The sequence below is a fragment of the Megalobrama amblycephala genome, linkage group LG13 (genome assembly GCF_018812025.1).
Source record: "Megalobrama amblycephala isolate DHTTF-2021 linkage group LG13, ASM1881202v1, whole genome shotgun sequence".
NCBI classification, from domain to species: Eukaryota; Metazoa; Chordata; class Actinopteri; order Cypriniformes; family Xenocyprididae; genus Megalobrama; species Megalobrama amblycephala.
Window position 1 is genome coordinate 728336 of NC_063056.1, and position 17358 is coordinate 745693.

At 38.8% G+C, this 17358-nt stretch overlaps 1 protein-coding gene across 1 annotated transcript; it reads left to right on the top strand.

The window, feature by feature from the left end:
- The first annotated feature begins 535 nt into the window (after window positions 1-535).
- Window positions 536-11656, top strand: LOC125243290 (stonustoxin subunit alpha-like). Its single transcript, XM_048152811.1, has 5 exons — window positions 536-676; window positions 3579-3692; window positions 3838-3934; window positions 9759-9851; window positions 10032-11656. The coding sequence occupies exons 2-5, from the start codon at window positions 3600-3602 to the stop codon at window positions 11483-11485; spliced, it is 1737 nt and encodes a 578-aa protein (XP_048008768.1). The 5' UTR covers window positions 536-676; window positions 3579-3599; the 3' UTR covers window positions 11486-11656.
- Window positions 11657-17358: the final 5702 nt, after the last annotated feature.

The window sequence follows — 17358 nt, forward strand, 5'->3', positions numbered from 1 at the left end:
GTGGAGGAATTGGCCTGAAGAACTGAGCTCCTGTGGGAGCCGAGGTGACATCACTGCTGCGGCAGTGGAGGAATTAGCCAGAACTGAGCTCCTGCGGGAGCCGAGGCGACATCACTGCTGCGGCAGTGGAGAAGTTGGCCTGAAGAACTGAGCTCCTGCGGGAGCTGAGGTGACATCACTGCTGCGGCAGTGGAGGAAATTGCCAGAAGAACTGAGCTCCTGCGGGAGCTGAGGCGACATCACTGCTGCGGCAGTGGAGGAATTAGCCAGAACTGAGCTCCTGCGGGAGCCGAGGCAACATCACTGCTGCGGCAGTGGAGGAATTAGCCAGAACTGAGCTCCTGCGGGAGCCGAGGCAACATCACTGGGGCCCACATGGACATGTTGGTGGGGGAAGTCCCAGGTGTTTGCAGTCTTAAACCACAAATCTTTGTTGTTGTTTTTTGGCACAAACATGAATGACACTGACCTCACAATGTTGCACTGTTATATGTGAGTGGAGGCACTAACCTCAAATCTCATTTCGCGTGCCAGCAGAGTCTGAGTCCATGAGGGTAAAGGGCCAGTTTTTGAGTGTAAATATAACTACAGAAATCCAGTGAGCTTCAAACTTCAGTTGAAGACTTTACCAGAAGGTTTCATCTCTGAACTTCCCACAGACAAACAGAGACACCAGGTAATTCATCATTTAATACAATATGAACTGGTGATGTTAGTGTGAATGTGCTGTTTAGAGCTCAAGAGACGATTCACAGAATTCAGATGGTACGATCACAGGATTTATAGACATGTTTTGTTATTATTATTTTTAAACATTACTAGATTGCAAAGGAACTGAAGGAAAGAATGTCTTCTTAACCCATTTGTGCCCAAATTTTTCTGAATGATTTCATGCATATAGTCCTGTTAATAGTGTCCTCTGTGAACATGTTCTGCATTTATTTTCTCCAGGTTTTTTTTTTTCTTTTTCTTTAAAAACATATTTGAATGTGCGGCAACTATAGTTGCCGGTGGGCAAATATGTTGTATACACCCCTTGAATGTAAAATTTGAATAGAAGGACAACATTTATGCATCTAACTCAAAATAACTGCTTTCAACAGATCAGTCAAAGTTGAAGAACATTCGATGTGAACACAAAAAAGCTGATCTAGCTTATAATCTCTTGAATATGAAAACAAAACAAACAACAAATCCATTAGTCTTTAAGTGGTGGAACATAATGCAGAACAAAGTGCAGCCATTAAGTTGCTCAAACAGAGCATTGTGTATCAGAAAAGTTAAATTACATTGTTCATTAGAAAAAATAACTCCTATATGTGATCCTGGGCCACAAAACCAGTCATAAGTCACACGGGTATATTTGTAGCTATAGCCAACAATACATTGTATGGGTCAAAATTATTGATGATTATTGATTATTTATTATTGATCTTCATGTTCCATGAAGATATTTTGTAAATGTTCTACTGTAAATATATAAACAATTCTTTTTGTGAGTGGATATACATTGTTAAGGACTTCATTTGAACAACTTTTCTCAATATTTAGATTTTTTTGCACCTTCAGATTTTCAAATAGTTGTATCTCGGCCAAACGTCCTATCCTAACAAACCATACATCAATGGAAAGCTTATATATATATTCACCTTTCAGATGATGTATACATCTCAGTTTTAAAAAATTGACCCTTATGACCAGGGTCACATATAACAAACAAACAAAAAAATAAAAATAAATAAATAAATACACAAATAACAATATATATCAATATAAAATATTATGAAAGCAAAAGGCACTAAACAAGACCAATAACCTTGATTTATTGACCCATTTAACTATAATTAAAGCATTGAGAGAATTAATTAAATTAATAAAGTTATTTGTATTGCATTATTTGTAATTGTTTTATTCAAGTTTTTACATAAAACCTCAATCTACACCAACATTTTCACTACAAGGAATATATAACAAAAGCCCTTCACAGTAAAAGCATAATGTACTCGGTTTACGTACGTAACCTCGGTTCCCTGAGATACGGAACGAGTCGCAACTTGACCGCAATACAGTTCCATATCACTTCGTCAAATGGTTTCAGCTATTTCAAAAGGTCCTTACAGACTACAAACACAAAAGAAACAAAACCCACAATGACACTGACCAATCAAATAAATATAGTAAACAATAAGAACCACAAATTATTGTCATGGTTTTTGTCACACACATATGTTTTATTATTATATACATTATGCTTATACTGTGTTAATAACTGTATGAACAGATATTTTTCTGCTATCAAGGCTCAAGTCTCCATTACTAGTTCTGAAATTAAGTTTTGGAATTAGCAATGGAGGTTTGGGATGAGATGCGTAAGAAATTAGTCCCACACACAAGAGTGTTTTAAGGACAAAAACCTGACAAATGTCTTGAAATACACCATTGAAACAGTGTCCTGAGGTGTGGTAGCCGTAGTATAAGCAGAAAAACTGACGATGGTCCGTTGAATTCATAGAAAATAATACACACTCTGCTTTGCATCGTGGCCGCATTACCAACTCGGGTGTGCATTATTTTCTAAGAATTCAATGGGCAATCGTCAATTATTTCTTACATGATAATAACATTAAATGTTATAAATGAATATACACATGATGAATATTCAACGAAATATAGAATTGAAAAGATTAATAATTAGACTTGATATTTCATTTTAGGTTAAACACGATTTGTTACATGTATCAGCAGTGCTCTTTCTAAACATGTTCTATGCATGTGCACATTAAGTTGCTTACAACTTTAGAATACCTCCAAACGAGGACTTTGACCAATAAATTACAACGAAACACAGAAGAAATACACACAAATAACATCAATATAAGCAACTAATGATAAATGTAATCTAATAAAGGCTGTGCAAGTAAACCTCACTTCACTGTTCTCAAGTGACACTGTAGTGATTGATGCTAGAGGTTACAGATTTTAGCCTCCTTGTTAAAGCTAGACTTCCACGCCAGAGAAACGGGTTTGAGGCCCGCACAGAGCGGGGCGAGTAGGACCTGGGTGAGAGGTTACATAAAGATATACAGCGAAACATGATGATAAGACATGATAATCAATCAATCGATCAATCAATCAATAATCTGTCAGTGGCCTTAAAAAGCTAATGCACATTATTACAGCAAAAAAATTAAAAAAAAATACTAGGTCAAGCATGTTACACACATGATCACTGCAAAGATAAGATTGGCATATTATTCTAACAACTATAAATTCATTTAACTGGTTAATTTCAGTGTTTTGAACTCTACTACATTTTTTTTACATGCAGATGTTTCTTGATTAAAACTTTGGGCCCAGAAGTGCTTCAGTCTTATCTTTCACAGTTCTTGTGATTTATCTTTTCTTGTTTTCATTGAAACTACCAAATATTTTTTTCTACAAAATTAATTTGTCAAGACAAATAGGTTGATGGTCAGCATAGAGGAAGTTGATGTATTATACAGTATGATCTGAACTCTTTTCCACCCAAAAGCAGTTAATTCAGTGCACTGAGGCTCTTCTCCACTTGTTTTCCAGAGTTTTCCATTAACTTTTCTAAGATGGCAACACTTTTGATGTACCTGAAGCAGCCGAACTGCATCTACCTATATGCGTATCTATGGCTGGCAGCCCTCGTTGTGGTAAATGCAGAGGTAAATACACCCCCTCAGACAAAATACAAGTCTAACCAGATGTGTTTCAAGAGATAAGGGTTTAAAAAAGTTTTTCTTTTTTTTTTTTTTTTTTTTTTTTTTTTTTTAAAGAAAATTATTAAATGAACCATTTCTTCAAAAATAGGAAATGTTACAACCCAAACCCGATGAGACTGGGACTTTGAATAAAGAAACTGTCAGACCTCATCTCTTCATACCCAGACGAATTATGAAGACCCGAGGTATGGTGCCTATGCTGTTACAAAATGTGAATGTGCTGTTTACAACTCAATAATACATTTATTCATTCAGCAGATGCTTTTATCCAAAATTACTTAAGTGAGGAATATAATAAGTGATTCATCATGAAGAGGCAAATAGACACAAGAAGTGCTCACAATAATATTGATAACATTGCTCAGAATATCATAAACTAGAATAGGGAGGGATTAAAGTGTTTTTTTTTTAAAGATGAGGTTAAGTGTTCACCAAAGAGATGAGTTTTCAGCTGTCTTTTAAAAATTGCCAAGGATTTTGCATTCCGGATGGAGGCAGGAAGATCATTCCACCAGCCAGGGACCATGAATGAGACTGTCCTGGAGAGTGATTTTGTGCCTCTCTGTGATGGTACCACAAGCTTTCACTCCTTTAATGAGTGTAGGCTTCTGGTAGGAGTGTAGACTCGTAAGAGTGAGTGGAAGTAGGAGGGTGCTGAGCCTGTGGTAGATCTGTAAGCAAGCGTCAACTCCTTGAACTTGATGCAAGCAGTGCAGAGAGATGAAGAGAGGTGTGAAGTGGGCTCTTTTGGGCTCGTTGAAGACGAGACGTGCTGCAGCGTTCTGAATCATTTGTAGAGGCTTGATTGTGCATGATGGCAGTCCAGCCAGAAGAGCATTGCAGTAATCAAGCCTAGAAATGACCAGAGCCTGGACCAGAAGTTGTGTTGCATGTTCTGTTAGAAAGGGCCTGATTTTCCTGATGTTGTGTAGTGCAAATCTGCATGACCGAGCGGACTTTGCCATGTGCTCTTTGAAGGTCAGTTGGTCATCAAAGATTACTCCTATATTTCTGGCTGAATTTGATGAGGTAATTAAGGATGTATGCTGAAATCATGATTTAGCCACAGTACAACAGTGCCAGTGCGCTCACCACACACCAGTAGGGAAGGGGACGATATGGCCTATATATATATATATATATATATATATATATATATATATATATATATACATAATGTTTAGTTTTATATGTTTTATATTTTAATCATGAACTTACAGGATAAGTTAGTTGGCCTGGGCTATGCATTTATATATATTATGAAAAGAAAGTTGAACAAAGACTGCGTCACTTTTCCGTTTTCATCTTGAACAGTTGTCACAGGTTGTGAGTGAACGCGATCATCCTTTTCTCTTTGCAGAACGAAATATATGAAAATTTAGAAAATATGTTGAAAGACACAGTAGCTTATCGAAATCGTCAGTTCAGTCAGTGTACCTCAGAAGAGCCATTCATTTTAAACTTGATAGTCAGCAAAAAAACAACAAAACAAACCATTTAAAACATACTGAAGCCCTGAACCGCATGGTGAAAAAAAAAAAAAAAAAAACTTGGTGGGGAGGAAAAAAAAAAAAACGAAAACTTATCTCGTTATTACGACATAATATCTCGTTATTTCAAGATATTAAGTCGTTATTTCAACATAATAAGTCGTTATAACGACATAATATCTCGTTATTTCAAGATAGTAAGTCGTTTAACGACATAATATCTCGTTATTTCAACATAATAAGTCGTTATAACGGCGTAATATCTTGTTATTTCAAGATATTAAGTCGTTATAACAACATAAGTCGTTATTTAAACATAATAACTCTTCATTATCTCTCAAGTATGATAAAGGACGTTCATTTATTAACGTCCCCAGTGGCGCAATGCTAAAATATTGGACCGCCAGACTAGCTTTTACTGCGATCGCCGCGGTTTTGAATCCGCCTTTTGCCGAGTTCGTTCTTCTCTAGTTTCACATCACATATCAAAAAGGCATTCATTTTCAATAAAAATTAAAACAATGTTATAAAAGTGCAAATAACCTGTATAACGAGTGTTTAATAACATTAAAAGTATTTATTGGGCAGGGTTAGCAGCATGTTCGATATTACCCACTAGAGGGCAGAATAAGACAGGGAATCAATTAAAGAATGCAATAGTTATGTTGAACTACTGTTACAATTTGGTGCTCCAAAATCCCAGAGGTTTATCATGGGAATTTGCGTATAGCGGAATCCGGCTGCGAACCACCACGCCCGGCTCACTCTCGATGTGGTGCTGAATGAGGTCTATACGACCCGGTAGGGGAGAAAACACGTCAGCAAACTCTGCTTGTAACTTAGTCAAATCAGTGAGCTGTGAGGGCGAGAGGTGATCTCCACCTGGGGCCAGCGCGAGGGATTGTTTTTGTATATTTGCCTCTGGCCCGAGATCATCCTCTCCGCTAATCACCGTCGCACAGCGAACAACAGGGGTTCTAACCATTTATCCCAATTTTTGGCGTCTTCCTGAACGAATTTACGAATCATTGATTTAAGCGTGCGATTAAACCGTTCGACCAGCCCGTCCGTTTGTGGGTGAAAGACGCTGGTCCGAATCGATTTAATGCCCAATAATTTGTACAGTTCACGTAACGTCCGTGACCTAAACGCCGTGCCCTGATCAGTGAGGATTTCCTTAGGAATCCCCACTCGGGAGATTAAAGAAAACAGTGCGTAAGCAACACTCTTAGCGGAAATGTTGCGGAGAGCCACTGCTTCTGGATATCGTGTTGCATAATCCACAGTGACTAATGCAAAACGATGTCCTCTTGCTGATCGCTCTAATGGCCCGATGAGGTCCATACCAATTCTCTCGAAGGGGACCTGCATTTCCCTGCGGCTCTTTGGAACTAATAACTGGGTTGTATCTTCTTTTGTCTGAGTGTCTTGGGTCACTTGATACAACCTATCTTTTATAACCGCAAAATACGGATAAGTGAGCGCGCATCCAGGCTGGGGAGGCTGACCATCGATGACAGAGACCTTTCCAAAAGCATGTTTTAGCGTTTCATCCTGAGACTGCTCCAGGGGAAAATCATCGCGCTCCGAAAGAATAAGTCTTACGACTTTGCTCTGTTCCCCTGAAGCTGTACTCATTGGTCCCTGATCAGCTTCTCCCACCTCCCACCGCGCATCCTCATTCTGCGTTTTTTTTCCCCAAGAGGCATCCGAACATAAACACCCCAGTAATTTAGTGAACGCGGGCCAATTGGTTCCCAAAATTATTGGATGCCGGAGGTGCGGATTAACTGCCACCTCAACACTATGCTTTTGTCCCTGAAATTGAATAACGACTGGCATTAAAGGATATTCCACCACATCCCTGTGCACACACCGCACCCTAACCATGCGGCTTGTATCCAATGCCCCGGCTGAAATAAGGCTTTGATGAATCGAGGTTTGGTTACATCCAGAATCCACCAAAGCCTGATAGGTACCCCCCCTTGATACTCACAGGTATTTGGTACCAGCCAGCCTGACCGTGGGCAGCCTGTGGGTCGTCCGGGACCCAGATCATTGTCCATCACTGGACACCTATCCACAAAATGCTCAGGCCGGCCCAGACCTGCCCGCTGCTCTCGTGGCAGAGAGAGGGTTAAATGGTTGGCGTGGAGAAAGGGGAGAAGCAGGAGCGGGGTCCAGCCCGGCAGCAGTCAGTCCCGCCCCCCCTGGGTCCGGAGACGGGGCGGGACACGAGGTGGGCCGGGTGGATGAGACCTGGAGAGAGGGACAGGTCTAGATAGAGAGGGAGGGGGAAAGAGAAGGAGAGAGATAGATAGATGGAAGGGGTTCGCCGACCCATGGGCACGCCACCATGTGATCCTCCGCTAGTAGGATGGAGTCCAGCGACGTGGGACAGTGGCACTGGACCCACTCGGCCGTTCTCCTCGGGAGCCGAGTGAAGAATTGCTCCAGCACCACCTTATCGATGACATCCTCCACATCGCCTCCCTCAGCCAGTAGCCATCTGTGGCAGGAGTCCCGGAGCTGGTGGGCCATCACAAATGGTCGACCGGACTCCCCCAGATCCAGGGAGCGGAAACGCTGGCAATGTTGCTCCGGAGTCCGGCTGACTCGCTGGAGGATGGCCCGTTTGAGGTCGTCGAACACCAGGAGGTTCTGTACAGGGAGCTGCTGCGCCGGATGGGATGAGGCGCACCGGCCACTGATCTCGGGGCCACCCAGAAGCCTCCGCCGATTTCTCAAACAAGTCCATGAAGGCTCCTGCTTCTCCTGGCGTTTTATCCTTTCTCCACGCCAATCACTGTAATCAGAGACAGGTGTTTGTTATTTGCGTTTAACCCGCTCATTCACCACGAAAAAAGTTTCAACTGTTTCTCCTACATGTGATCTGTGTGAATCTGAAAAGGGCTCTCTTACCCATTTCTCTCTCTCTTTTTTTTTTTTTAGGTTTTCTGACATGTATGGATTTGTGTTTAAGCCTGATCTGAAGATTGCATTATTTGGATATTCTGTTTCTTTGTCAGACCATAATGTCTCTGTTCAAAGCACCATTTATGGAATGACTATTGCTAAGAGCATCATTCTAAGACTTTGGATATCAGATACTGTTCCTCAGTTCAAGACCTGGTTGCCTTGTCTTACTGGAATATTGCACATGGAGAGAGTCTGGTATGGAATTATGGGTAACCTTGATAAATTCTACAGTACATGGCAAACATTTCTGGATCATCTTAACCAGTTAAATGTTGACTCTGATCAGTAATGTAAGGCATAATATGCTGTCTGCTCTACTGAATGCTTGTTTGTTTGTGCTTTACCACTGGAACTGCATATATGCCCTGGTTTATTATTATTAATGATTGATGGATTGGCTCTATGTAGGAATGACACCCAGTAGTCAAAATAGGTACTGCAGTCCAAATTCAAAATATTGTTTGCCCCACCCCTTCCTTCAAAGACATGGGTAGCCAGCTTGACACTCAACAAGAGGGAGCACAATTGACTGAAAGCTGAGGAGACTTTCACACTGTAAGCTGATGAGTTGATTTATTGGTGTTTTAATATGCTGTTGTTCATAGAGATTTTTATATTGATGCAAAGGCTTTTTAGGTCTGTTAATCTGTGATTCTCTGACCTAGTTTGTTTGCTGGTTTCTATGGCTGCAATACGCAGTGTTTTCCGGCAACTGGCAACCTGTGATGTTGAAATACTATTGGATAAACTTGCAGCACACGGTTTCGCACAGACCAAAACAAAGACAGACATTCCGACACGGAGCGCACATTTCAGAGTAGAATATCTGGCTGTAGCATTGTTTTTCTGATAAAAAAGTAGGTGAACTTAGCATGTTTCCTAAAAATCTGCAAACATATCGGGCTATTTTTATGATTTATTAAAGTGAAAATCTTACATATAGCCCCTTTAATAATTATTAATAATCATTTATATTGTTATTATTATTCATTGATTTTCTAAATGTATTATGTTTTCTTTTGCTTTTTTGTAAAATATAAAATTCTAATAAAAATGCGCAAAACTTGTCACTTGAAAGCGAAAAACAGTGTTTGAGACTCGTCGCAGCAGATTTAAACAGCTGTATTTAAGTACTTGGGTTTGTCCAAGAAAAATATCCAAGAAAAAAAGAAAGAGCCCAACTAAAGCAAACACTGAATACTGTAATGGTGACTTTAAACTAAAAATGTGAAATTATTGTAAAATTATACTGAATTTCCCTTTTGTTTTACAGTGTACATGGTTATACACGTTGGTTAACATACATTACTCTTAAACACACATTCTATGATTACAGAAATAACTGTGCATCCAGTTGCATTTGCACTCTGCAAGGAAAATATAAATGCTGTTACATTTGAATAACTTTTAATACTTGTATCTATCTGTGTTTATTGACAATAATTTACTGTTTAATCGGTTATAGGCTACTAAAGTCTTAGATTGTCTTGACAAACTTTTTTATCTGGTAATAAATATGATCTTTTCTCTTTGTTAACAGCCCTGCCATCAGAGACGATGGAAGTGGCAGCCCTAGGAAGACCTCTGTATCCTGGTACACTGTATGACTGCCGCAGGGATTCCTTCATTCCAGGTGCTGCATCTTCCTAAAAAAAAACTTTTCCTTTCTCACACTTTTCAAAACATGTTGAATCACCACTTACCAGACAATGTGTAAAAATACTAACAAACCTGCATGTTTACCCGTCACTTAACCATCCAACCGTCTCTTCCTCATACATAGAATAACTGTTAAAGCCATTTCTCGTTTCAGGTGTTTCTCTGTGGGATAAGAAATCACTGAGTGAAGATTTGGACAGTCGTCCAAAGCCCCTGACAAATGTGAAGTTCAGTAGGTCTGATTCAATCTCAAGTAAATTCAGTCTCCTGGATGTAAGCGCTTCTCTGAAGACCAGTTTCTTGGGAGGGCTGGTGGAGGTGGGAGGATCTGCCAAGTTCTTGCGTGACACAAAATCCTCACACCGACAGTCCAGAGTTACAATGTATTACAGTGAAACCACAAGATATGAACAGCTCACTATGAGCCATCTGGGCCAGATCACCTACCCTCAGGTGTTTGACCAGAAATCTGCAACTCATGTGGTCGTTGCTGTGCTGTATGGAGCTCAGGCATTCATGGTGTTTGATCGGAAGTTTTCAGAAGAGGAAAACAAGCAGGAGATTGAGCAAGAACTGAATGTCATGGTTACAAAGATCCAGAAATCCACTGAGTCAGATGCAGCTTTAAAAATGACAGATGATGAAAAGAACATGGCAGAGAAGATCACCTGCACATTTCACGGTGACGTCCGCCTTGAGCAGAACCCTACCACATACATGGAGGCCTTGAGTTTGTACAAGAAGCTCCCCACTCTGCTGAGGGAGAATACACAGAATGCAGTTCCCATAAAAGTCTGGCTCCGTCCTCTTTATCTTTTGAATGCGACAGCAGCTCAGGTAGAGAGAGAAATCAGTACACGTGTGGCTTTTGAAACTGAAGCTATAATCGAGGAGCTGGGAGAGGCAGAGAGGACATCCAATGACCTGTCAGGAAACACAGTGGTTAATAGTTTCAAAGACATTAAAGAGAGGCTGCGCTCATTTCAGAGCTCGTTTAGCATTTACAAGTCAATGCTACTGAAAGCAGTCAACAGGGTCTTGCCTGCTATTCGAGGAGGAGAGATGGAGGAGAAGTCTCTGGAAGACATCCTGAAGATCCACAGGAGCTCCCCATTCAATGCTGAGATGCTTAACCAGTGGTTAAACGACGCAAAGTCTGAACTTGACCTCTTGAGTTCTGTTACCAAGTCACTGGAAGGGATCAGAATTGAAGACTCAGACCGTCTCAACTCCATCCTTTTTAATCCTGGTATTGTTGGAGTGGTGTGCTTGACCTTCACATCTCTGGACTATGAAGACCCGTATCTTTCAGCCTTAAAGGATTTCCTGAAAACTGACAAATTTAAAGAGCTAGATGGAGAGCCAAAAATGGTTTCTGTGGCATCTGTCAGAAAGTGGTTTAAAGATGATTATATGCTCGAAAAGGTGAGAAAAAACAGTGGTTACTTCAAATTTTTTTCAGATGCAATTAAGGTGCAGGCCGCTTCAAAGGGAGTCATATTCATTATTTCTGACATCCCTGATCCCTCCAATCCAGGCGCCTCCGTCTATATGTATGAACGTGGGACACTGACAGAGAAAGAGTACTTTCAGGGTCTTCCCTTTTGAATTGAACCAGGCTATATTGTTAAAGTAAGCAGAATTTCAGATATAGCTGCAAGCAGCCATTAATTGGCCAAGCACGAGTAAGGTAAATGGAGGAGCTAAACAAGCATGAATAGAGAATTAGAACATGGTTGTGTTATGACCCAAAATTACCTTTGCTGCAAAAAAATAAAAATGTTCTGTTCATCTAAATGGCATGAAGCTTGATGAATTTGTTGACACTTTCATGGTTGTTTTGTAAACAAAAACATAAGTAGTTATTAGGGAGGACAGACTGTCAAAATGATTGATGACGACCTTTGACCCCATATATTTTGGATCATATTTATCCTCTGACGTGCGATAATGAAATGAAATTGCAGAAAGATTGATTTTAAAGGTTGACAGGTCGTATTTAAACACTGACAGTCGGTATTTGAACTCTCTCTAACCTGACTTATCTGTTGACCACATGTGTGAGAAAAAGATATTGATCATTTATAATCAGGAAGATCATAATATGACAAAGAATAACCATCTTTACCAGTGCAGACCTTGCCAGCCACTCTCACACATCCATCCAGACACAGACACACAAAAATCAATTGTCTATAAAATTGGTTTAAACAAAATGATTAAAAATAAACTTTGACCTAGCAAAATAAAATAAAGCAAAAGATATAGAATTTTACCTAAATGGATAAAAAAAAAAAAACGTTATATTGGGAGGTGAAACTGTTCAGAGAAGAGGGAGGAGGAACATTTTTCCAACACAACTGTGTTAAAAATATTTCAACATAAAGTTTATTGAGATCCACTCAATGTTTGATTATCTATGACACAAGTGATTATGCTTAAATGTAACTCAAAGTACAAGTTTTATTAAATGGTACCTGTTCAAAAACAGTCTGTAAAGCAATCTGTCATCTACAAAGATTCACACTGCATTTTTAATAGAAAAAAACCTCTATGCATATTTAGTTTATAGCAAATGGATATATAGTTTCACTTTCAAGTTCTTCCAACCACTTAATTCAGTGTCACTGGTGCTTTCCCTTTAAACACTTTGAAACCAAAACAATACACAAAATATAAATCCACACATAAATTCAAAACAGTTCCTTGGAGTGGATTTTTTTGTTTTGTTGTTGTTGAAGACAACCGCAACACAACAGTGGATTATTTAGCAACAAAAGCTCACACAAAAGTAAAAAAAAAGCACTCATTTGAAAGAGGACATCCTAAGGTAAAAGATCATATAGATTTGTGGCTGATTTTAGTGTAAAGAATCAGAGATCGGAGAAATGTGAGGTTAGTGTTTGTTAAATGAACCCCACAATGAAGTCCCACAACGGAGTGTTCCCTTAAAGTCCCCGTGAACCGGAAGTTGCAAACGACTTTTCTCCAGTGTTGTGACGTATTTCCAAGTGAAACAGAATATTGAATAGAGGGCAGAGTTTACTTTAGCGCTCCTCCTCTCCATCTCTCGCTCATAGCAGATGAACGGTTGCAGAGGAGTGGTTTAAGCGATTTCAACCCAAGCCGTCAAACTGACGTAATCAGAGAAGGAACGCCATTCCAGACCGGAAGAAACTTTTCATATTTTGATTAAAGATTACCTCGACAAACAATTTTTCTCTGTGTTTTAACTTGTACGGATTAATTGTTCACCACAAGACCAGTAATATGCACTAACAGTATAGGGTCGATTTTGATTTCATGCCGACTTTAAGTTCTGAAGCACGAGACTTAAATCAGTGGAGCCAACTCATGCACATAACGACATTCGATAGATATTTTAAAAATACAAACCATTATTTTATTATATTTCAGCATAACATTTATAATTTATTTACAGCTGAAATGTTGCATGTACATGTAACAAGCAAATTATTTATCATAATGCACAGTAAAGTACATTATGATAAATTCAAGCAGTTGTAGTTATGGATTTGTGATTATGCTAAAAATATCTCCAAAAAATAAATCAATAAAGCAATGAATATGTGATACAAGTGTGCATCTCTCAGTGCATTAAGTTTAAAATTTAAGAAGGTGTTTTGTTTGTGGGAGAGAAAAAAAAAAATCTAAAAGTTTGCAACACCTAAAAGATTCTTCTTTGTGACTTCAAATGTATTGATACATGTGTAGATATTCTCCACAACTACAATAATGATAATAACATGATTTATTCATGTTTCTTTGTATTTATTATTATTATTATTACAAATTTGATTACATAGACAGAAAAACTCCACTTCCACTAACTGTGGAACATGTAACAAAAGCACATGTATTTGTTCAATTAAACTTAACATATTAGTACAAATCAAACAGCTGGCACAGAGTGAAGAGGAGGACAGAGGTTCAAGCTGAGAATATTTATTCAGTTTAACCCCCAACCAATAGGACAAGGAAAAAAAGCTTTAAATATATACAAAAAATATGCATTTACAATTAACAATAAACAAAAGGAAAAGAAAGGGACTTTGAAATAAATTCAAACTCACCAGAGGAAATAATGGAGAGAGAACGAGTGTTGCCAAATCAAAAAAACAAAATAAAACAAAAGTCTTCTAACTAAGGGATTTAAGTCTAACCTAGAATATATTTAAAATTAAAACCAAAACAACATCTTCAGCGTGCCATCGGCAGGCCCTAACTTAACTACACTAACTAAACCAAACAAAACTTACAGCGGGTGGCAACACCCCTTAACTAATGAACTAATGCATGAAAAATAAACTACGTGAAGTGCAACGTAAGTCACGTGACGTGGTATCCTGCTCTCCGTCTTAACTTACCAGGCTGGTGAAAGAGCACAGTTATTAAATCAAATAAGAAAAATAAATACAAAAGGATATAACGATATAACCAAAAGTAAAGCAAATATACAACATGGAGGATAACAAAACAAGCATACATTGGGCTACACAAACGTAAACACACAGACACAGCCCAGCCCTCTCGAAAATGGATGTGACATCGGTGGGAGGAGTCAGTGAGACAGCAGACACACCCCTTCAAAATCAAGTATAAAACACAAACAATGACCATATAAACATAACTAATCTAAATAATTGTACATTAACATTACATTGAAGGTCAAAATAGACGGTGTGCTCTTCTTTTCCCACTGTGTCCGATATTAGGAATCAGTGTGACTCACAACGGCATGGGCTTTGCCGATATAGCTTTGACATATGAAATGAAATTCTTCCATCCAGCTGTTGTTAAATTTACTTGTATGTTTTTTTTGTTTTTTTTAAAGGAGCACCACATGCTTGATTCGTCCCGCATCTACTACCTGTGCAACAGTGCATCTGCCAGGTTGAGGTCACAAATGGGTTGAAATTTGTATGATGTGTCGACCGTGTGAGTAGAATCTGTTATAACGAGGTTTCGGCCATACAAATTACAGGAGTTTCTCTGGAGACAGGAGACTCCCGGGAAAAACAGGAGTGTTGACAGGTAGTGTAACGGTCTGGTGTTGCAGAGATGAAGCGTTAACGGATTTCCACAAGCAGATGGGTTTATTGATATAATGAAGAGTGCCAACATCCAAACACAGGTTAACATACACAAGAACAGACAAGGAGTGAAGGGAGTGAGTCCATATAAATAGGGAGTGCTGACGAGGGAGTCCAGGTGATGATGATCGGTGATGATGGAGATGATGAGGGAAGTGAGTGCTGGTGTGGAGAACAGGAGGATCATGGGAATTGGAGTCCAGGAGACAAGGGATCTGTGACAGGTAGCCTATGCATTTTCACTTGTGCCGTTTGAAACAAAAACAGCACTCATGGCAGTTTATGAAGGATAGTTTTGAAGTTACACTTTTACTTTCTGGGTCAGTAGTTGAAAAATATGAAACTCTATCAGACCTCCATCAGCTGGTAAGGATGCCATTTCCTCTCTGATGCATACGGTGACTTCCTTGAATTACAAGGAGCTTGTTCTTCTGGGTGATTTTAATGTGAACTGGCTGCAGTCGGCATCTGATAGTTTTAAAACAATCGGTGACACCTTGATCCTCTTTCAGTTAGTAGAGACACAAGACCTAACTTGAAGATCACAAAAAGTCCACATTAATTGCTCCCATTTTTATTAATGCTCCCCATATTTAGCCTCTGTATTTGCCAATGATGTTAGTGACCACTGCGTCATTGCCACAATCAGAGATACCAAATGACCTAAACATAAGCCACGTATTATCACGAGACGATGTTTGCGTCATTTTAATGAGCAAGGTTTTCTTTTTGATGTAGCACATTATGATTGGGAGAGGATTTTCCTTATCCCTAATGTTGAGTCTGCCTGGAAATATTTTTATGTTGGCTTTATAATCGCCTATGAATAAGCATGCCCCTTTTAAAAGATTTTGTGTTAAAGGTAGGGAAAATCCTTGGTTTCCTGAAGCACTATCTGCTCTTATTCGAGAGCGTGATGTTGCTTGGGCTAAAGCTAGACAAACTGACTCAAGATCAGATTGGATCTGCTTCAGGCAGCTTCATAATAAATGCACAGTTGCTATCAGAAAAGCTGAGGCTGATTATTTCACTGCAAATACTGCTGATTCAAATAATCCCCCAAAAATTGGCAGAATATAAAGCTGTTAACAGGCAGTAAAAACACTAATAGCTTATATGGACTCTAGTATCAGAAAAAGGGCAAATGCTCAATTGTTTTAATAAGCACATTGTTGCCTCCGGCTTTCTATTTGAATCACAAATATCACATGTCCTGATTCAGATTTTATTAACACAGAAAGTCGTTCAAAAAAAGGAGGGGTTTAGATTTAAACAAATCAAGAATTCAGATGTTTATAAAGCACTCAGATAGCTTTTAAATTAGCTGCAGATATTATTACATCCCCTTTAACTTACATTTTTAATCTCATTAAATACTGGAGTCGTTCCAGAAATGTGGAAATCAGCTTTTGTTGTTCCTCTGTTAAAAGGAGGAGATCCTGCGGTGTTAGACGATTATAGACCGATTTCAAAGCTCTGTGTTTGAACAAAGATTTGAGAAAGTTGTATTAGTGAACAGTGAACATGTTATTTGAATACAAACAAAGTGTTTTCTATTAATCAATCTGGGTTCCTCAATAAACACAGCACTACAACAGCTGTTTTAATGTTATAAATGATACTGTGGGATCAATCGATAATGGTGATTTCTGTGCCTCTCTTTTTATTGATTTATCTAAAGCTTTTGACACGGTGGATCACGAAATATTGCTGCACAGATTGAAAAGCGTTGGTTTATCAAGTTATGTTTTTCTTTGGTTTAAAAACTATTTAAGTGGAAAAACTCAATGTGTACAAACTGAAAGTAAACGATTTACAGAAATGATGATTACAGTCATTGCTTTATTTTTGCTATAATTCACTGAACATGGAGCCTCAGACATCATGTTCAAGTGATGAATTGATCAAAGACTGAAATACTGTCAGAGAATGAAAATCTGCTATAGAGATCTTCAGGTTTCTAAAGTCAAATCAAAGTTTCTCATAATACGAGTAAATATTAAACAAGTGTGAAAGGACACTTGACAAGGTCAATAAATTCATGATGTTGACAGTATTTGTGTGGAGTGAATCATATGAATATGAATCAATATGCATCAGATTGACAGGTCTGAGAGATTTGATTCACACATCTGTTTATTTCTCACACTTTCCTCCATCGTCTGATTCCAGCACTGAGCTTTAACAAACACACACTTCAATCATATTTCATCAACAGTCTGTCATTAATGTCCTTATCACAGATCTGTTTCAGTTCATGATAGAGATTAAGCTGTTTAGATTAGTGATAAACTATAAGATACATCAATCATTTTGAGCTTTATCAATGAGGCATATGTTCAGAAATATGTTGTTTTGATCATCTGA

Bases quoted from the DNA above. Each gene is read 5' to 3' on its own strand.
- LOC125243290 (XM_048152811.1), top strand. From the start codon at position 3,600: ATGGCAACACTTTTGATGTACCTGAAGCAGCCGAACTGCATCTACCTA. The intron at 3,693-3,837 runs GTAAATACACCC...CTTCAAAAATAG, and splicing joins TCGTTGTGGTAAATGCAGAG to GAAATGTTACAACCCAAACC. The intron at 9,852-10,031 runs GTGCTGCATCTT...TTCTCGTTTCAG, and splicing joins CAGGGATTCCTTCATTCCAG to GTGTTTCTCTGTGGGATAAG.